Here is a 20,312-nt window from a genome sequence, read left to right as displayed (position 1 = left end):
AAAGGCCACAGATTGCGTTCCTCATCGACCCATTTAATGCACAGATGGACTGTTTGAAAGTCCCGCTAGTCACAGGTGAAGCTGCGGCTGAGTTGGAGATGATCGATCTTTATGAAGAGGACCAATTGAAACCTGCTTTAAGGGAAGGGACCATTGAGTTCTGGAAAAGTGTGCCAATGGAAAAATACCCCAATGTCAAACGGGCTGCGCTTAAGATACTGTCAATGTTTGGGTCAACATACGTCTGCAAGTCTGTGTTTTCTACCCTAAAACATGTGAAATCAAAGCATCGACCTGTTCTGACTGACACTCATTGCTTCGAGTGGCAACAACGGAATACAAGCCAGATTTGAAGAGGATTGTTCAAGGCAAGGAACGCCAGAAGTCCCACTAAACAACATGCATAGCTAAAGAAAAATGCTATTGTAGATTATTATCATTTTTTTGTTTGTGGACTCGGTTGAACTGAGAGTTTGTGTGTGTAAGACAGTGCACACAGTTTTCATTGTTGAAAATGACTGGCCTGTGGTTTTAGTACTGTAGGAGTCCATTCCCGTCAGTATCATGTTGGTGTGTGACATTTACACACATCTCTGCTCAAGATTTATTCTATTTTTTGTGCGCGTGTGTGTGAGAGAGAGGGAGGGAGGAAAGAATGGGTGATGTTCATGTGTGCCCATGTGTATGATGTGGCTCTTTGTGGTAACACAGTAAAAAAAAAAAAAAAAAAAAAAAAAAGTGGCTCTTGGTCTCTGACTGGTTGACCACCCCTGCTCTATGCGACTGCGACTCAGGCCTTAAGGGCCCATTAAGTTCACCATTTTCACTCAGCAGCAGACAACAAAAGTGACGTCCCATCCAGTGGTACAAGCCGCACTTTGGTGTTCTTTTTGGCTGGTTGTGCAACTCTCCGTTTTAATGATATATCAGTAAAGAAGCTATACAGAGGCCATGTTGCAACAGTCTCGAAAGATGAGGCTTTCTGGAAGGGAAAAAAAATACAAGCTCAGGGGAAAAATTAAACCTCTGTGACTTCATTGCTTCCAGTCTTGTCTTCCTTTGCTGTACCTGTGCTGATCTGGAGGTTTCGTCTGAGTGGCGACGTCTGTCTTTCTGGAGAATACTGCAGTGAGTTCTCATGCCTTCAGCACTGATATAAACGGTACAGAACTGTGGCAGCATCTATTTTTACTCCTCTACAACCAGATACACACTTTAACTTTTTCTTCTTTTTGAAAGTGGCCTATGAGCTATTAACACCTAACGATGAGGCACCAAGTCACATAAGCTTGAAACACACCTTGTGTTTACCTGAGTCAGCAGTGGCATCTGACAGAAGGTGACGAGAGCGTGTTTAATAAGAGCAATCGAAACCAAAGGAAACTGCAGGGTCCGCGACAGTGAGCACAAATATTGTTATATGTTCTTGTTTACTCCAGAGGACTTAGTTAAAAATATCTGTACCACAATATTAACTACCTACAAATGCAGACAGAGCTAAACCGGGACTAATAAGGACAATGGCAATTCACAACCTTAATCACCAAGAAACATCGGTGATAAAAAGATGTTATCGGCACAGCTACAGAGCCCTTCTGCTGCCATTAATTATAAGATGATGAGAAAAGAGAGGTCAGCACATTAAAAATTCAATTTTAGCAGCGGTAACAAAGATGACCTGAAGCTAAGTCTCCCACAACAGATGGGAATAGTTTGATTACAGAATCATCTATTTATTATTAGGATTTCTTTTAGCTCATGCCTCTTCGAAGCTGCCATCCTTATGAGAAGACGCAACATGATTTTGGCACGCAGAAAACGCCACAAGCAACATGGTGATTTGCATTAATTCTAGGAGTCAATATTCAGCAAACAGTGGTACAAACGACAGTCTATTCACACATATCTAATGTCTATTAACAGCCAAGAGATATTGGATATCATTGCAACTGTCACCTCATTTGCAAAGACAGACAAGTCTCTGGTGAAATGCCAGATCGGTCACACTCATTTCATGGCTCATTAATGCAATTATGCAGCATTTATCTGTTAATGAATAATGTGTTTGTGTCAGTCTGTGTGCCTTTCTGATAATATAGTGCAATAACAACGTTAGTTTATTCCTCATACCCATAATTTTACAGAAAAGTCTCATTTGTTGGTCACAAGCAGAAACCAGCCAGTTTGACCTGCAGTTTACAGAGGCTCAAAGCTTTGAACGATGACAAACAAAACCTCTGACCCCCCCTAGGATCAGCGTTCAGTTCAACAGCCACCAAAGTGGCTTCTTTTTCCTCACTGCCGGTAGTGTCAATAAAAAGGGTCAACACTAAAGTTCAGGTCCGGGACAGAAGAAAAAAAAGATATAGACACAGAACAAAATGCAACAAAAAAGGTGGGTAAATGAAATAAAAACAAGACTTTTAAAGACACCAATGGGCTTTGTTGACAACTGTCCTATTAGTTAATGTGTCACTCCAATGCCAAACAGGTAGCGACAGTGATTAGCCCCAGCATTCAGAGACATAAAGAGCTGCCTGAGCCAACAATGGCTAACAAGGCTGCCTAGAGAAGCGAGGAGGGATAAAGGAAAGGAAAACATCTAGGGGAGGACAGGAAGCCATCTGATAAATCACTGATAGGAAGAGAGCAAAGAGCAATAATGGCCGAACTCACCATTACATAGAGAAAGAAAGGAAAAGAGAGGCTTACTATTAAAGACACAGAGATAGGAACAGAGGCAGATACAGTCAATCAAATGACAAGACTGAAGAAAAAGAGAGCTGATAAAATGTCAGGGAAAAAAATTTGAAGGCGAAATTAACTGTTACAGGTGCAGCGCTCATAATGCCGGCCTAAACGAATAACTCGCTGCTGCAAAATGATAAACAATCACATTTGATTTATAACAGTCCCTGTGTTGTGTGGAATCTGTAATAAACTCATCAGTGTTTTTCCCTTTAGGTTTCAGAGCTCGAGGAAGGCTGACAAACGCGTCACATCATCACCATCTGTCACCAAATCACTGCTGGGCCAACTGGGAGTGCTGGGACAAGGTGAGGGGAGGGAGGAAGCCGTGTGGCCATCCTTGTTATTAAGTCGGGCGGCTTTAGGCAGCAAGCTAACGAGTTATTGGGAGAGCAGAGTCGTAGGCAGGTGTTGAGCTCATAAAGTAGCTTTATGTGCATATGGGCAGTGTTGGAGCAGAACCTGTACCCTCACACAAATATGAGCAAAACTCAATTTCCTGCCAAAATGACACACGAGCACATGGCTGAGTAAACTTGCAGTGTGACACACACAAAGACACATAAGCAACAAAATCTGTAAAGCTCACAAGTCCTCCGTTTGCTCCTGATATGCTTTGTTTCGATGTGAAAAAGAATTCTTATATAATGGGAGGTTTTCTAGCTGAATGGGTTTGATTATTTTACACTGAAGAACTAATCACAAAGTCCAAATAAATGATAACACCAACCACTTTTAGCAAAGTTCTTAAATTAAACCCTCAAAGCAAGTGTTAACAAATGCAAATACTATAAGATAGTTATGATCAATACTGACACAGAGCAGATACAGGACACAATCCACTCTATTTCTTTAGTCTGTGCAATTATGGTAAAACAGGCTCGTGTTGTTTTTCAGAGAAATGATTCAACCGACTTCCAGATGTTACATTTAGGCAAAAAGACTGCTGCCCCGAGCTCAATCCCTCCACCCTTCATTTCATGATTTGGAGACATCATCTGTTATCTTGCTCAACTACAACACATACAAATCTTTGAACAACCATCCATAATTATATACAAACACGCAAACACACACAAATACAATGCTGTGAACCACTTCTCATTTCTTTATATTTTGCTTAAAAAAAAAAAAGGGAAATACGCACAGCTATGTATTGACACATGTGCAAAGGACTCAGTGGCACCGTGTCAAATGGAGCAACGAAGCCAGATTTGAAATCTTTGGTTCAAATTGTTGTCAATATGTACAGAGAAGGTCAGGAGCCATCTGTGATACAAGGTAAAGGCTGTGTCATGCTTTGGGGTTGCACTTCAGGCAGTGCTGTTTGAGAGCGTCTCAAAATGGGATGAATTATGAACACAGGAAAAGTACCATGAGATACTAATGCACCATGAGGTACTATCTGGAAAGCATCTGATTGGCAGCAACTTCATTTTTCAGCATGACAGTGATGCCGAACACACTGTCATCTTGACAGAACAGAACAGAACAATAGGCAGCAAACATCCAATGAAGCGCTTTGAACGTCCTTGAAGAAGCCCAGAGAGCTACTGCAACTGTACCCAAAGACTACTTAAAGAAATTACATGAAAAGAGAGTTCAGGCTGCTGAAGAATAAAGGTGATCATACCAAATACAGACTGTCGAGCTAGCTACAACTCTGTTTTTACTTTATAGACTGCGTCTCTTCCAAGTATGTTTGCACATTTCAATAAATTGCTGCAACTATTTCTCACTTTCCTAACAAAATATAAAGAAATTAGTGGTGATTTAAGACAACTGCACAGTACTCTATGTAGGTTTATGTTGTGGTGACTGCTGGCTAAGAAAGAAACCTCCACATGTCTCCCTTAATGTACTTAAGCCTAAATAGGTTGCAACACTGACTGAGTCACTAGCGAGTGTTCATCATGAGTTCCTCTAGTTTCTATTCCCAAAGTGAGGATGCTCTGTTATGCTGCTAGTCCACAGAGATCTTGAAGTAAAAGTTCCTGGGATGATGGGAATCTAAGATTTCCCCTAGTGTTAAGGTGGCCTCCCGAAACTCCCAAATCTCATTAAAACCAATACAACAGTGGAAATAGAAAATCCAAAGCAAAAATAATGAAAAGCCACAAGAGGTGGGTTTATGAGCATGCACAATATAGAACTTGATCTTCTCCCGTCTTGTCCACCTGAGAGGAGAAATATAAAAAGTGCAGTTATTTGCAGAGCTTTCAGGTACTGGGTGCTAAACAAACCAATGAGTAGGCTACAAGTTCTTGTTCTTGAGCTTAAGTGTTGGCAATAAACTGACCAAGCTCTCAAGCTCAGCAGACTTAATTACAAAGGTCTGCAAAATATTTCTCTAAACACATCTCTACACTAAAGCTGGAGCTCTGAAAAAGTCAGGGCGCTGATAGATTAAAAATGGATCGTTTATCACATAAATACGACTGATAATTGTTTCTTCGCTTTTCTATTATTATACTAATAATCTTTCGTCTATACGATTGGTCAGCCACACAAGGGTTTTTTGGGTCCTGGAAACTTGTAAATATATTTAATATAAAAATGAGTTTAAAGTAACTATAGAATAATCAGAAACTAAATTACTGTCACTGCTTACTGTTCGGTTTTTGACACAATCCCATCTATAGCCGGCCCTTCAGAGACAGATAAGAATCAAGAAGCCACATTAACTTGAAGCTGAAGAGGAAGCCAATATTAATCTAATGCTGATGGGAAGTAGCTCTCTGTGACTTGCAATTTATTCCAGTTTTATTTGGTGCAGTTTGTCTGAAATAGGTCCGGCTGAGCTTCTCCAGCTGCCATTTCTCAGACACGACGGATATGATCAAAACTGATAAAAGAAAATAGAATCAGGGTGTTTGTGGACTGGCTGATCATTCACACTGAAGCTGGTGAGGAAAATTTGGACTATTTCTCCATCTTTCTCTTTCTCAATGATACAACTGCATCTTTCCAGCACTCCAAAGACATAGCATGGCAGGCTGAAGGCACGCCTCTCTCTCTCTCACACACACACACACTTGGCAAGGCTGGGTTGTCTCCCTTGTGACCAATTCATAGCTAGATCTTCACTGAAAACTGAAGAGCTGCAAATTGTTTCCCCTCTCCTCAGCTTAACTGCCAATTACCCAGATCTGACAATGGCCACTTTACCACCACACACACAGAAAGTAGCCTATATGAAGCTGAAACTAACATTCCTGTGGAGGATGCTACTCAGTGGCTGTCAGTCAAGCCAAAAACCTGTTAGCCATCCAATCACACGTCTTCTTGTTACCACGTTAGCTTTTTTTAAACAATTAAAAATTGTTTAAAAAAAAAAAAAAAAAAAAAAAAAAAACAGCTGGCAGAAAGTCAAAGGGTACAATTCAAGATTTCAAGGCTTTATTTCTCATCAGTGGTAAGAATAAATGGTGTCGGAGTTCATATCCACAAGACTACATCCCTAATAAAGCATATTGCAGGGGTTTGAAAGACAAAACGTTGCGTTTCTTGTTGTTGGTGTTTAAAGGTTCTTGGATAAGACCCCTGTGACGCGCAGAGGGCGGACATTTCACAGGTGGAATGGGCGAGCTGGGACCAATTTCCCCACTCGAGTCACACACCCATAGTTGGTCAGATCGATCAAACCACACTGCACACATTAATTAATATCACTGGTGGCATATTTCCAAAAAAATCCTAAAAGGAAACCAGCAGTGGATTAATCAGCGACACCAGAAAGATTTGATGCTATTAAGTACAAAGTCTTAGCCGATGACCCTTTCTTTAGCACCAAAGAGCCTTTAAACTCATTTCACAACACTGACAAAAAGATCAAAGGGGCCATTGAGAAAATGACTTTTACTTTGTTTTTAACATCTAAAACCATTCCTGTCTGCTGCGCTTCATCCCGATTTACGCACAGCAAACCATGGCAGCAATACGCGCTCGTTTCCTACAATAAAACGTTACATTTGAGCTTCCATCAGGACCCGAGAGTCACAACTGTTGCTCACTCCGCGCACCTCGCTCTGTGGCCAGGAGCTTTCTGAGCACACATCGCTCCATAAAAAAAGCCCGTCTGTTCGCATTAACAGGTGGATGCTGAACAGAAAGCACACAAACACAAACTTACATGTTTAAGTTCTTGCATGCGGTCCTTCATGATTCCCCGTTTCGCCGGTAAATTGTCGTTATTCCCTCAGTTCCCGTTGTCTTCTGGGTGTATGTGACGGTGATGGAGCGGCGGGGCGGAGACCGACGGGTAGACGTGAGCTCGACCGAGAGGAAGAGGCGCGTCTGGCGGCAGCAAGGGGCGGTGATTTTCCCCCTTCGGTTCGGATGCTGGGATGGTGAGACTACTTTACAGAGCTGGGTGACGCGCAATAAAGGTGAGGCGAGGCCTTCCGCCGTTAACCCATTACACACCCACAACTTCCTCAATCCGGACTAATTGACTTTATTTTTTTTTTTCCTTCTTTATTCTTTTCGGAGCTCTTTTATTATTTTTGGCTGCATATTTAGTCCGACTGCATGGAGGTTAGTTTGACACAAAAACCAAAAGCACTGGGAGCCTGCCTGAGGGGGGAAATTGTGTTGACTCTGGTTAACAATTGAGCAGGTTCGGAGATGACGCCCAGGTACTTTGCATTGTGCCAAAGCGAACAGCGACCCCTGTCGAAACAGACGGATATGGCAACAGTACAAGGAGCTCGAAATGACCCAGAAATATTGCCTTCAATAACATATTTTTGTATTTAAAGCTCCATTTGAGAAAATATAATTCAAAGAATTTATTTTTGTGTGTTTAGATGCTTGATAAACTCCATCTCACTACAACAATCCTGTTTTTTTTTCCCTTTAGTCAATATTTGTTGTTTCCTGAGCAAATTAAAATAAAGACAAGGTCCAAAGAAGCATTAAAAATAACTCTGTATTAGTAGAAATTTTGACATTATCACAATCCTCCAGCTGTTTTTTCTTAAGCATTTATTCAACTCTTGGGTGGGCTGGAGTCTGTGTCACTGGTCCTTTCCAGGCACAGAATCCCTGCAGGTACCATACACCACTAAAAATGGTGCCAACATGGTGCAGCAATTTATTGAAATGTGAAATACTGTATAAAAAGCAAAAACAGAGCGTGTACAATTTTAACAAACTTCAAAGTCAGTAGTTAGTACGACGACGGTTATTCTTCAACACAGCCTGAACTCTCGTAGGCAGCTTTCTTGTTATTTCTTTAAGGAGTGTTCAGGAATAGTTCTCCAAGCTTCTCAAATCACATTCAAAGCTCTTCTTTTGGATGCTGGCTGCCTTTTTGTTTTGTTCTCGGTCAAGTTGTTCCCACACTGCTTCAGTAAAATTGAGGTCCGGGCTCTGGGGAGGCCAATCCATGACCGATAAGTGTTCCATTTGTGCCAAGCAGAGGCTTTCCATATGATATTGCGCGCTGCATCAAAATCTCACTGTACATTTCTGCGTTCATAATTTCATCAATTTTGACAAAATTGCCAACACCACGTTTTACAGACTGCTGTAGACATTCACTGTTGTGCATCTCTCCTGACCTCCTCCGTACATATTGATGACTGTCCTTGTGTAATTTGGCATACCACACCCTTTTCTCCCCATTTCCTTTACCTAAGAACAACTTCTCGACAGCCACCTTTCCACTGAGCTTCTGATGAAGCTTCAGCAAACAGTAGCTCCTGTGTTAGATCCTAGCCCATTTTTCATAAGGACATGACTGTCAGGTGGTGCTGCAGATAGTTGTTTTTTTCATGCGTAGATCTTTTTACAGGGAATCTTCTTACCTCTCAAACTGTTGTCTTTGATGTTCTTCATAGATTCAGCTAAAGAAATGGGAACACATTTTAAGTTTGGGGTTTTTTTTTTAGCAATGGGTTGCTAGTAACAAATATAAAATTGGTTCTTTGCCAACTTGTCTGTTATGTACAGACAAAACACTGGGTCATGTCTTGAATTAGATGCCTTCCTATGCTTGAATGATTCATATGTCAGCATTTAAAAAAAAACAAAAAAACATTCCTCTGAAAGTGGTCAGATAAGAAGGGCTGGACTCAAAAAGCTAAACAAAAGCAAAGAAATGCCAAGTGTCCAAAAAAAAAACCCCAAAAGACCATCAGAAAGCCTGGAGGCCACTTCAAAACCTCAAGAAAGTCTGGCTCCTTGGAAGCAAAATATGCAACAATGAGGGGTGACTTAAAACTTGTGTTATTTTTTCTTAGCTGCAAGAAACAATAATTTTCCTCCATTACAAACGAGGCTAGTTCAGTTTCTCCCTTGTAAACGCAGCTCCTGAAGTTTCTTTCTTTTTAACCTGATTAACTACCATTTTTTTCATTATTAAGTCATTTTTATAATCATAGCTCCCTAATAAAGGCAAATTCATTTTGTGGCTCTTTCTTTAATTTCTTTTATGAGCTAAAAATAAATAATTAAACAACCTCAATACATTTTTTGTTTAGTTTTAATTGAGAAAACATTACAGATAATACAATAAACCACAAAGATATGGCCACTTATAAAATTGCTTTGATTTATTTATACTGTTTTGCTTTTTCTTCACTGTGGTTTTTGCCACCAGCTGTGAGTACACACACATTTGTTCATGTACTTCCAGCCAAACTGAACATTGTGAGTGCAATCTCACCGCTTTTAGCGAGGAACACTCGACCAAATATAAAAACGACTGGCTGTAATTGCATTTTGCTCTTGCATCACATCCACTTGAATTAAAGGGCTGAAAAATAAATCAGAGTCCAAACACTCTGCAGTTCCAGAGGTGGTTCCGTGTGTGTGTGTGTGTGTGTGTGTGTGTGTGTGTGTGTGTGTGTGTGTGTGTGTGTGTGTGTGTGTGTGTGTGTGTGTGAGAGAGAGAGACAGAGGAGGGCTAATGAAGGCGCAGCTGCATGAGTCAGAGCTAGAAATGAGGTCTTCGCTTACGTCCAGTGTATTTAGTGTCGGCTCGAACCTCCCTGCAGGTTAACAAACACACAGCAGAGACAGAGAGAAGCCAGTTAAGGTGCATTATAAAATACAGGCAATAAAAGGTAAAATCCAGTTAAAGCTAAACTAAGTACATTACGACATTCAGAGCTTTAAGCTCGGCATAATGAATTCAATTTTTCGTCCTCTAAGAGTTGAAAATACACTCATGCACACACCGTCCCTGTCTCCTCCTCCTCTCCTTCTTTTCCAGGATCCAGTCTCGTCCCTTCTTCAGCGATTTTCCCTTCATGTTTCTGAAACGACATCTTCACAGCGACAAATGAATATTAATACTTAGCATTAGATGCAAAACATCTCACATATCCAGTCACTTGAGTCTTACTCTGTAAAAGGGAGGAAAACCTGCCTGACAGGGTTTTAAGTCAAGCAGGACAACGACCCTTTCTGTCATTTCTTTTGGTCTTTTGGCTTCATAAAGGCAGGTAAGACTGAACCTGCACTCATCAAAGCTGAGACCAGTTCACTATCCTAATGCAAAGTAATAAATGGGATGATTTATACGGCTGCGTTATCACAAATCATAAGCAAATCACCAATTATCCTGATGAGAATAAATTACAGCTGTAGCAAACAGTCCCCGACATCATTCATCTTTACTGATCATATTGTTTGCTGCAGAAAAAAAAGAGATGTAGCAAATCCTTTGAAAGCTACTACCACACAGACGGGAAATAAAAAAAATGTAAGGTTGTTAAAATCCCATACATTCTTTCCTTCGGCAGTCAACAATGAACAATCAGCAGAAAAACACATTAGAAAACACTCAAGTGGCCTCGGGCTGAAACACATACGCACACGCATATGTCTACATGAAAAACAAACACACAAAAAGCTGTATAAACACCAGAGATTGAAATAAACTGAATTAACAGCTGTTATGTCAACCCATGCAAACAGCTTTATGAAACAGTCTAATTGCTCAGGGTTGGCAGCATCGCCTGCAGTGGACGTCTTTACCTTTGTCCTGAGTACTGAACCTGGTTAGGAACAGCTTTGTCTGACGTTTCTGATCCCAGTCCCTGAAATACAGGAAAAAGACATTAACATGATCATCATCTGGCTCAAACAAAAGGCAGCAACCCACAACATCCACATCCACAGCTTTTCTTACTTTGGGAAGAACTCCTGCTACGCCGGCAAACAGACACAGGAAGAACCTGGAGATAAACAGGAAGCGTGTGTGTAAGAAAACGTAAACCAGCCAAACAGCTCCAATATGTAATCATACATCATGCAGCCAAGTCCCCCCTGTTCTAATTAGCCCTGTGTTGTGAGCACCCTGCTACCAATTTCACAGCCTATTAGGAAGGAATCGGTTGCAGACGTCAAAATAAAAAGGAGCCACTTCCAGTAAATACTGACTTTTTTGCTTTTGCGCTGTTGGGGTAATCCACCACCATGCCTCCACTGAAACCTGCCTTCATGGCCTGTGTTGTTATCAGCTCGAGCTTTGGAGAGAAAAGAGGAAGGTGGTAAGTGAGTGAAGAGAAACCTTCAGGCTGTTCCTCTGCTGACACAGAGCCTTCATGGAAACACAAAGAGGTTTTTTCCCCCTTTTACCTGTTCTGAGTTCTCAGGATAAAGCTGAAAGACTGCACGTGAGCCTCTTGACTGAAAGAGCAAAAAGAGGTTATAAAATGTTTTCATCAAAAATAAGCTTCCTGGATATTTGAGTGATAAAATCTTACCAGACATGAGTACAGAGTGCTAAAGAAGGTGTAGAGTCTCTTTGGAGGACTGTGCGTCCTTTTGTCTGCATTACAAAGCCACTGCAGAGCAGAGATACTGAAACAGGAAAAGAGTTTTTTAAAGGGGTCATAAATCATTCAAAATTCCCAGGAAGAGCCTGACTTATAAGCATCCTTTGTTCTTTACCTGACGCAACCATCAAAGGTACCAGGTCTGAACGGCATCCCGTGGCCCATGTCTCCCAGTACGAGGTCTCCTTCCACCTCTCTGTCCAGTGCAACATCTGTCACACAGAAGAGAATTACATTTGTTTAGAGTTTATGTATTTCTTGTGGTGACATAAATGCACAAAAAACAACCAACCGTAACCGCATATTGGATCTGTTATCATGCTTAAAATACATTTTAGGCTTAAATTTCATTAGCCAATCACATGGCAGCAACTCGATGTATTTAGGCATGTGGACCTGGTCAAGAAGATCAGCTGAAGTTCACTAAGCATTAGAATTGGGAAGAAAGGTGATTTAAGCGACTTGAATTAAGCATTTTTGTTGATGTCATCAGGGCTGGTGTGAGTATTCGGATACTGCTGGGATTTTCCCCGAACAACCACCTCTAATGTTTGCAAAGAAAGGTCAGAAAAATAAAATATCCAATAAGGAGCAGTTCAGAGTTAAAACATCCTGTTGAAGACAGAGGAGAATGGCTTGACTGCTTGGACTTGATAGAAAAGCAACAGTAAATCAAGAGTATTTTGAAACGCACAAAGGTCTGAGCTGTAGCAGATGGGCTACACCAGCAGACCACCACACCTGGTGCCATACCTGTCTGCTAAGAACAGAAAACTGAGGCTAAAATGTACATAAGCTCACCAAAACTGGATTTAAGAAACATTGCCTGGTGATGATAAGTCTCAATTTCTGCTGCAGCACTTGGATGGCACGGTCAGAATTTGGCCTAAATGACATTAAAGTGTGGATCCCTCCTGCCTTGTATTTACAGTTTAGACTGCTCGTGGTGTATTGTGGCGGGATATATGATTTTGCACACTTTGAGCATTTTATACTCTAGTTTTATGACTACCTATAAGTGTGTGAATGTATTGGATGTCCTGAAGCTAACAATGACTTCCTTTAACTCATCTAGTTCCAGTCTGTAGACAGACTTTAGGAATATTTTTGGAATATAATCAAGCTTTGGCACCATATGTTGGGAAAAACATTATATTTTAACACACGGACATCAATAAAACAGGAGGCTGACTGTTCATTTCCTTCAGGTGTGTTAGATTATGTCAGTATTTAGCTGCACATGTACAAATTTTTAATGATATATTCCGTATATCATGAGTGATATAAAGTTTGAGTGTCAAACGAACCCAACATCGCGGTGCTGATGTCGACTCCGACCCAGTAGTGTCCCTCTTCTGACAGGTAATCTCCGCTGAGACCGGAGCCACACCTGAGAGGCACAGACCAGATTGTTTCTCATCACAAATACATCAGATTACTGTGTCACATAACAATGAGTTATGTTCAAACTAAAACTCATAACAATGACTTTTCTACAACACCAGCAGACATTCTGACTTTTGCCACATTTCCACCTTTAAGTACCACGAAAAAAAAAGGTGCTTAAAATAAACCCGGGAGGTACAAAACCCTCCACAGCCAATCATAAATGTTTACATCCCCCACCTCCCAAGTTTTTAGACTAAAAGCACTGCGCCATCCCCTGAGCAAGAGGCTTCTTGGAGGATAGAGATAATATCCCAGAAACTAGTGGAAAATGCCACTTTCTCAAAACTCAATTTTTCAGGGATTTTCTTAAATGCTTTACTTCTTTTTTCTTTTCTTTTTTTTCTATTACTAATAAAGAATTCAATAAAGTTTGATTGGAGCTAGTTCTAAACGTGCATTCATTCATGCAACAGTACTGCCAATATGCGTCTACCTGTCAAAGCACTGCTTAGATTACTGATGAGCCTTTCATGTTATTGTTAAGAGTAAATATGTACTACCATGTTACATCTCTAACTTAATGCACTTGCTATAAGTAAATTCAGCCACTCACTCACCCAACATCCAACAAGAAGCAGGGCTGTCCCTCTGGCAGGCTCAAAAGCTCCACAGCTCTCTCTGACATCTGGGTCTGGATCTCAATCATTCGAGAGCTAAGAAGCAACAAAACACAACAAGATTTCAGATCTTTTATATTATTAAAACATTTTTTGGCATATGCTAACTTAATTTTCTCGCTTATGAACACAAAATCAGGCAACTTGCTGCTAACGGACAGGCATAAAACTGTTCTCTATTCTGTTTTACTGTAAATCCGTCTGAATCGGGGGAAAAAAGGGGGTAATGACACAGCTATACCCCTTTTTTGAAAGAGGAAGGGTGGTTCATACATGACAGCCACAAACAAAGACTCTTTAAGTTGTTATATGTTTGACCCAAAGGAGTTTTAGGTGTTTGAATCTTTGGTCAGTGTCCCACATCAAAGTAAGTTAGCCAAGGTGGGATGAAAGAGGCTAAACACGGGGCATCTTTAAATTTAGTCAAGAAAATGTATCCTTTCCTGAGGTCTTCAAATTAATTTATACACTGAACAACTGTGCAGTAATGAGCATTCACCCAGAGGTGCAACTAATGAGTTCTCATTATCAACCCACTGTACCTGGTTTGATACAGATTAACGGATTGCTCATTTGGTCCTAAAACCAAACGCTTTCCAGTTAAACATAAAAAAACATCAGTCAAGAAGCCATGAAGGCAGAATAAAAATGGTTTAAATGAAGTGTCTCAATCATATACAGAATGTATATATAAAGTGCAGCGGACAGTAAAGGGGTTGGAATAAAACTACTGAGATTAGATTCTCTATGTTAGAAATGCAACCCTAACAAAAAAACTAAATGAAGCGCACAGTTTAATTATGTCAAAGGACAGAAACACTGAGACACTGGATAAAAAAAAAAAAGAGCTATGTGTTACATATAAACATGTAACGTAGTCACAAACATAGTATCGTTATATCCACACTCACTTTTGGGAGTACTTCTTGGCCTCCTCTTCATTGTAGAACTGCAGAGATTAGAGCACATCAGATTGACAGATCAGTAACACCTCAGTTTACTCCTACAACCCTGCAGCTGCTTCTCTGGTGCTTCAAGCATCATTTAAACCAGACCAACACAAAGCTCACCAAATCACATCCTTTGAAAAAAACAAATTACCGACTCATGTTCACTAAACAACCATTTAAACCATGTCTTTAAAGCTGCTTCAGCTGGAGGCCTTTAAAGAGCCATTTACAGATTTAAAATGCTCCTGTAGAAGAAGCACCGGCAGAAAACAAAAGCTAAAAAAAAAAAAAACAATAAACCGTCCGACTGACCACATCTGGAGGAGCTGAGTGTTCGGGTCGTCGACAGCTGGACGCCATGCTCGCGTCTCCTTGTCAGTCGTTATGTTACGGGAGTAATTTTACTTTATAAACAAGCTGCCTGGTAGCAAAAGACCCACACGTGAATTATGTTGACGTCATTCACAAGCGACGGCACGCCTCTTCTTCTTTTGCACCGTTTGGAACGTTGGAGCGCTTTACTGCCACCCTCTGACCTGCCGTGCCGACCACCCTAAGCTTTCTAAAATAAATAAATAAATAAAATAAATGAAAACATATGAAAAGATCATTTTTTATTATCAATATATATTTTTACTTTGACCCTAACATAGTACTATTATCTCAAATTTTGACTTAATTCTCAAAATTAGAAATGCTAGTAAAAAAAGATTGAAGTCGAACTGGAAGTTCATTTTTTTTAATTAATTGAGAATAGATTGTTAGAAAAAAAACGACTAATACTTTATTCTGAATGTGGTCCCAATACTCATACATTATTTTTCGTAGCAAATTTGCAATACTTACTACTTCAACTTAAAATCTGGATCTTGGATCTTTCGACTTTAATCTAGGACATTCTTTTATTATTGCTGTTGATTTTGAGAGGGCAACATTTTGAGATAAATCTCAAATAATAATATTTGTAGATTAACTGTAATGAAAAAATCAGATTTAAATCAGATTTATTGCCATATTTCTAATACTATATTTATTACATTATTATAATCACTAATTATAATCATTTTTGGCCTTCCATATCATCACCAACTTACTGTTTATTTTTAATATATCTGTTCATCGTGCTGCATCTTTGTGATGTGATTTATTGTCTATTTTTTGCACCTTTATCCAGGTTCTCATTCCTCTTGACTCCAACAAAAACAGGAACTTTATGCAGAAACTAATTCATTCATGGCATCCTCTTATCCGTCTTACTTTGCATCCAGAGAGATAGAAACCCTTTCCTCTATAAAATTCACGTTTAATTAATCACACAGTAACAAAGTTGGAATTATCTTATCAAAGGTTGTGACGCTGTTGCATGGGTAGCTACTCTGTCTTTTACATTACAAAAGAAAATAAAAATAATGTTTTAAGAATAAGAAATTGTCATTTCATTAAAAGAAAAGGACTTAAATTAAATCTCTCTCAAATGTTTTAACTATATTTTACATTGCAGAAGATAAAGATAATCAATTGTCCTAATTTCCTTTAATTTTACACGAGAAATAAAGTGTTAATGTTGATCTTTATGTTGCTGGTGCTCTGCTAAATGATTGGTCGGTTGTGTTTGACTACTTCCTGTAAACATTGACTCTGATTGGGTCCTCTTTCTCTCACGCGCCGGATGCTGCAGCTGTTTTCCGGCCCCTGCTCGGTAAAATGGCAGAGGTCGGTCAAAGGCTGGGGAGCGGAGTTTACCGGCTGTCTGCTCTCAAAACCAGCCAGAGTCGAGCCGTGTGCCCCGGAGGAAGTCCCGGGTGTCTTATAACAAACCATGCCTTCGTTTCCGGTCGGGTTACAGAGAAATCAGTCCAGTGTGGACGTGCAGTTCAGTCAGCTTCAGAAAGCACAGAAACACTTCTCAGGTCAGAGAAAGTTTCCACAGTGAAGGAAAGCGGGAGTCAGGTGTTGGAGAGTGCGGCTGCCTCCGGTTTCACCGAATTTTTAGAAAGCACGGGGAGCCTGCGAGCTCATAAAGCTGCTCTTTTCCTCCAGAAGAAGCTGCTGCTTTGCAGGATGAGACTGTGGACGACAGCAGCTGTCTCCATCCACCCTGACGCCTTCAGGTCCCCCCAACAGCGCCGAGCTCTCTGCACGCTTACCTTCATCTTGGCAGATCCTGGATCAGACAGGCTGGGAAGTGGACACGGACTGAGATGTCTGAATCTGCTCCATGACGCCCTGAAGTCAAGTTTCACAGCAGCTAGAAGCTACAGCTGGAGGTCAGAAGACGCTCCTCTGCTGCACAGGAGCAGGACTGCCTATTATGACATCCTCAAAGTGTCTCTCAATGCCACGCAGTCTCAGATCAAGACGGCTTACTACAAGCAATCCTTCATCTACCACCCTGACAAGAACCCCGGGAGCAAGGAGGCCACCCAGCGCTTCTCTGATATCAGCGAGGCTTACACCGTGCTGGGAAACATCAGCCTGAGGAGGAAGTACGACCGCGGCATCCTGAGCCGGGCAGACATCCAAAATGCAGGCAGACCCTCCAGCAAGGAGGCTTCCAGCAGATCCACGGGCTCCCAACAGAAGCCTCAGCAGAGAGCCAGACAGTTCTCCCAACCTGGAGGGAGGCCCATATTTGATTTTGATGCCTTTTATCAGGCTCACTACGGGGAGCAGCTGCAGAGAGAGAAGGACCAGAGAGCCAGGAAGCAGCGGATGGAGGAGGAGCTGAAGAAACATCATAGCAGGTGGAGGCAGAAGAAGATGATGGAGGTGGCTGTGGTAATGCTGCTGGCCATGGCAGGGCTAATTATTATCAATGTCAACGGGCCTTGAAATAGAAGCGGCAGCCGGAGGCGCTTCTGGGGCTGCACTTTATGACTCTCAGGGTGAGGAGGTGGAGACGGGAAGTGTTTGCACAGTTGCTGACAGCTGAAGAGGTTCAGTTGTTTTCAGGAGTAAACAAACCGTCTCACTCGGATTATTTAAGCTGTTTCAAGCAGCAACTTGTTAGGCTCCGTGTCTGTACTGTATACTGATTGATACATGGGTTCATTTCTCAAGTCTTCGATTTAAATAAAACCAAAGGAGTTCTTGCTTTTTACAGTCGTTCCTCCTGTTCATGCTTAGTGATGACAAAAAAAGAGGCCAGGCTTCATTTTAATAGTTCACAGGACATAGAATTGACCTTTAAATCACGCATGATGTGTTTTTATTGTAAGCGATGTTGGACAAAAGCCCCCAGTTTTCCCCTTCCAGTCAAAAAACTGAAGCTAAAATGAGCCTTCAGCTGTCCCCATTTCAAAGAGGATGTCCTCTTGAAAGACAGGCTCTTTTGTTGGCAGCTCACTATTTCTATATCTGCCTGAGCTCAGGGTGGAACTGCTTTTCAGGGAAACAAAGAGACTGGATTTTGAAGGTTTTGAAAGTTCATTTAAGAAGAGGATCGCTTAAATCCAACAGCCTGTGCCTACGCTAAGTGGAAAATCAGGTTGTGCATTTGTCTGAATGTCCCTTTTTTTGTATGTATTGGTTCATTGTGAGCACTATGCACACATGGTGTGAACACGTCCTTAATGACCAGTGTAAACATGAGGAATGATTACAGAAAGCAAAACCTGGTTGAGACAGGCAGGGATGCTGTACGACAACAACTGAATGTTTCAGTTTCTCCACGTGTAGAAGGGCGATGGATCGAAGGCAGTGGAAACTGTAAACCACCCCACAGCTTGGGGACTTGAATGTAAGTCAGGGGTGTCAAAGTCATTGTAGTCACCGGCAGCCCATTTTGATCCACAGTCGGATGATTGGAGCGAAACCCGCATTAAACACCACAGTGGACCTGCAAAAGCACAAAACCTTCACATGTAGCTGTTGTAACTAACAAAAGCAACAATAAATTTGACCCATTTTCACTCATGTACAGTGATGTTTGTGGATTTTATGAACGAGTTAAAGATGTCGCTGCTGTCCTGTAGTGTAACGGTTCGTGTTACCAGGGTCCCTGCATTTGACACCCCTGATACACTCAGTGTATGGGTGATGTCCTCATTACCTCATTTCATGTTTTTATGTCTTAAGAGGTCAAAGCTCCAACAACACCTGTAGTATTAAGATTACCCTGATGAAGCAGGCTGGTAAAAATCACAAAGCTGTTCTTTATACTGCAAATGTTGCTGGAGCTTTGACTTCTTTGGACCCTTTTTCTTTTCTGTGCATCTATGAAATCGGTGTAGAAACATGTTGTAAACATGTTGCAAACCATGTACCTGGCATAGACTTGGGTTAGTCTTTCTAGCACCTATACTATTTTCTGTAGTAGCAGGCTGAAGTCAGACAGCTTTTGGTGGTTCAGGTTGATTTCTGTCTATCAAACTTCTGCAAAAGGACGACAATCATTCAACTTGTCCTTCTTATATAATGCACAATTCATTTGGCTTCCTCATACTCCAGCTCTGTAATGTGGAAAAATCACTTTAGTAAAATTTGAAGATTATGGATTTTTTTTTTTTTTTGTCCCACTGGGGAAAAAAAGATTTGGTACAAAATATATATTTTTTGCCATACATAAGTCAAAATTTAAAGTTACAATCTTGTTACTTATTTTGACTTTTCAGTGGCAAAAACAAGTTTCCATATAAGATTAAGCTGGTATTAGTTGCATTACATACTTGCACCTCCTTCCATGTATTTCAGTGTAAATATGTTCATGTATTGTAAAATTAAAATTTAAAGTCGATTATTATGTGTAAGGAAAGCTGCAGTACGAAAAATACAATAAAACTGTGCAGTGCATCCCTTTTCTTCCTAACTGATTCAGCATCAGGGCAGAGTCTGTTCCAGCTGCCGGAAGCAGAGGACAACAACACGGAGGGCTAACACAGAGAGACAAGCACTCATGTTCACATTCACACCTATGACCAATTTAGAATTACACGTTACTCTAACATGCATGTGTAAAGGGAGAGAACCTATAAAGGTACAGAGATAAAGTCCCCGGCCAAAGAACTCAAACCCTTCTTGTATTCTCGCTGTGAGTTGAAAGCGCTGCAGTTACCTAATAACTACCTGAGCCGAGGATTCGGCCCAGCTTAGAAGCGATTACGTTTTAGTTTGGTCCTGAATCCAGATTTCTTTTTCCTTGTGAGATAACTGTATCACGTCCTCATGAATAGAAATTAATAATAAAAAATGCATTATATGATACTGCATTGGTGTTTGCAGGAAAATAATTACTACTTAAATACTATGTGCACAGAGCACCCGTGTTTGTCCCCCCCAATGTTACAAGAGCTGACCTGTAGAGGGCATCTGAGCACAACGAAATGATCACTAGGTTACAGCTGGAGGCCTGACAGGCTCCCAGAGGCTCTTTGTGTGAGTATGAATGCATGCAAGCTGTAACATATTAAAGACATAAAAGCACTACAAATATTGACTCATGTCTTTAACTTGTTGTCTAGCATAAGTCAAACATTTGTAAACTGTGGCTTTTTAAATTGAGATCACTGGCCACCCTGATGAGTCTACGTGGGGAGCATGAAAGTATGGCAGGTCATTTTATGTCAGCCGTAGAGCTTAATTATAGGATAAAGGTGGGTGGTTACGTTAAATATAAACACACAAACAGCGAGCAAACCCACGGTACATATGAGTTTTCATACCTCTGTTAACACAGATAGACTCATAAGTAGGTCTCTTTTTGTCTCTGTGCTACTTTCGGCACTTTATGAGAATATGTTTGTTGAAACTCTCAAGTCTGT

General features: G+C 40.9%; 3 protein-coding genes across 8 annotated transcripts in view; 1 reads left to right on the top strand and 2 right to left on the bottom strand.

The window, feature by feature from the left end:
* Nucleotides 1–7,388, bottom strand: part of LOC120719837 (syntaxin-1A-like) — a 73,754-nt gene extending 66,366 nt beyond the window's left edge. The window contains exon 1 of one of the 3 annotated variants that reach the window (XR_005692754.1): nucleotides 6,881–7,381. Coding sequence is in view for 2 of the 3 variants with exons in the window: in XM_040009360.1 (XP_039865294.1) it covers nucleotides 6,881–6,910 (30 nt within the window). In the remaining variant the exon portion in view is untranslated. Of the gene's footprint in view, nucleotides 1–6,880 lie in introns of all 3 variants that reach the window. The other 2 variants (XM_040009360.1, XM_040009359.1) reach the window with 2 other exon arrangements.
* A 1,126-nt stretch (nucleotides 7,389–8,514) lies between these two features.
* bud23 (BUD23 rRNA methyltransferase and ribosome maturation factor) lies at nucleotides 8,515–15,038 on the bottom strand. Of its 4 annotated transcripts, none has more exons than XM_040009363.1 (13): nucleotides 14,866–15,036; nucleotides 14,515–14,552; nucleotides 13,544–13,639; nucleotides 12,845–12,927; nucleotides 11,653–11,749; nucleotides 11,466–11,562; nucleotides 11,338–11,388; nucleotides 11,140–11,225; nucleotides 10,889–10,934; nucleotides 10,735–10,796; nucleotides 9,933–10,022; nucleotides 9,644–9,743; nucleotides 8,515–9,601 (listed from the first exon to the last, which is right to left on the bottom strand). In XM_040009363.1, the coding sequence occupies exons 1-12, from the start codon at nucleotides 14,911–14,913 to the stop codon at nucleotides 9,689–9,691; spliced, it is 849 nt and encodes a 282-aa protein (XP_039865297.1). In that variant the 5' UTR covers nucleotides 14,914–15,036; the 3' UTR covers nucleotides 8,515–9,601; nucleotides 9,644–9,688. The 4 variants fall into 4 exon arrangements, with proteins under 4 accessions (XP_039865297.1, XP_039865296.1, XP_039865295.1 ...); XM_040009362.1 differs by having other exon boundaries at nucleotides 8,515–9,603; nucleotides 9,648–9,743; XM_040009361.1 differs by having other exon boundaries at nucleotides 8,515–9,743.
* Nucleotides 15,039–16,218: 1,180 nt separating this feature from the next.
* dnajc30b (DnaJ (Hsp40) homolog, subfamily C, member 30b) lies at nucleotides 16,219–19,344 on the top strand. The gene has a single exon (XM_040009340.1). The coding sequence runs from the start codon at nucleotides 16,258–16,260 to the stop codon at nucleotides 17,383–17,385; it is 1,128 nt and encodes a 375-aa protein (XP_039865274.1). The 5' UTR covers nucleotides 16,219–16,257; the 3' UTR covers nucleotides 17,386–19,344.
* Nucleotides 19,345–20,312: the final 968 nt, after the last annotated feature.

Source organism: Simochromis diagramma, unplaced genomic scaffold (assembly GCF_900408965.1).
Source record: "Simochromis diagramma unplaced genomic scaffold, fSimDia1.1 OVJJ01000344.1, whole genome shotgun sequence".
NCBI classification, from domain to species: domain Eukaryota; kingdom Metazoa; phylum Chordata; class Actinopteri; order Cichliformes; family Cichlidae; genus Simochromis; species Simochromis diagramma.
The sequence above is the reverse complement of the archived record's forward strand: the minus strand, read 5'-3'. Positions and strand labels throughout refer to the sequence as shown.

Coding starts and splice junctions, on each gene's coding strand:
- dnajc30b (XM_040009340.1), top strand. CDS start 16,258: ATGGCAGAGGTCGGTCAAAGGCTGGGGAGCGGAGTTTACCGGCTGTCT.
- bud23 (XM_040009361.1), bottom strand. CDS start 14,913: ATGGCGTCCAGCTGTCGACGACCCGAACACTCAGCTCCTCCAGATGTG. Junction 12,928..13,543: donor TGCTTCTTGTTGGATGTTGG/GTGAGTGAGTGG, acceptor TGTGCCTCTCAG/GTGTGGCTCCGGTCTCAGCG. Junction 11,389..11,465: donor GCACTCTGTACTCATGTCTG/GTAAGATTTTAT, acceptor TTGCTCTTTCAG/TCAAGAGGCTCACGTGCAGT.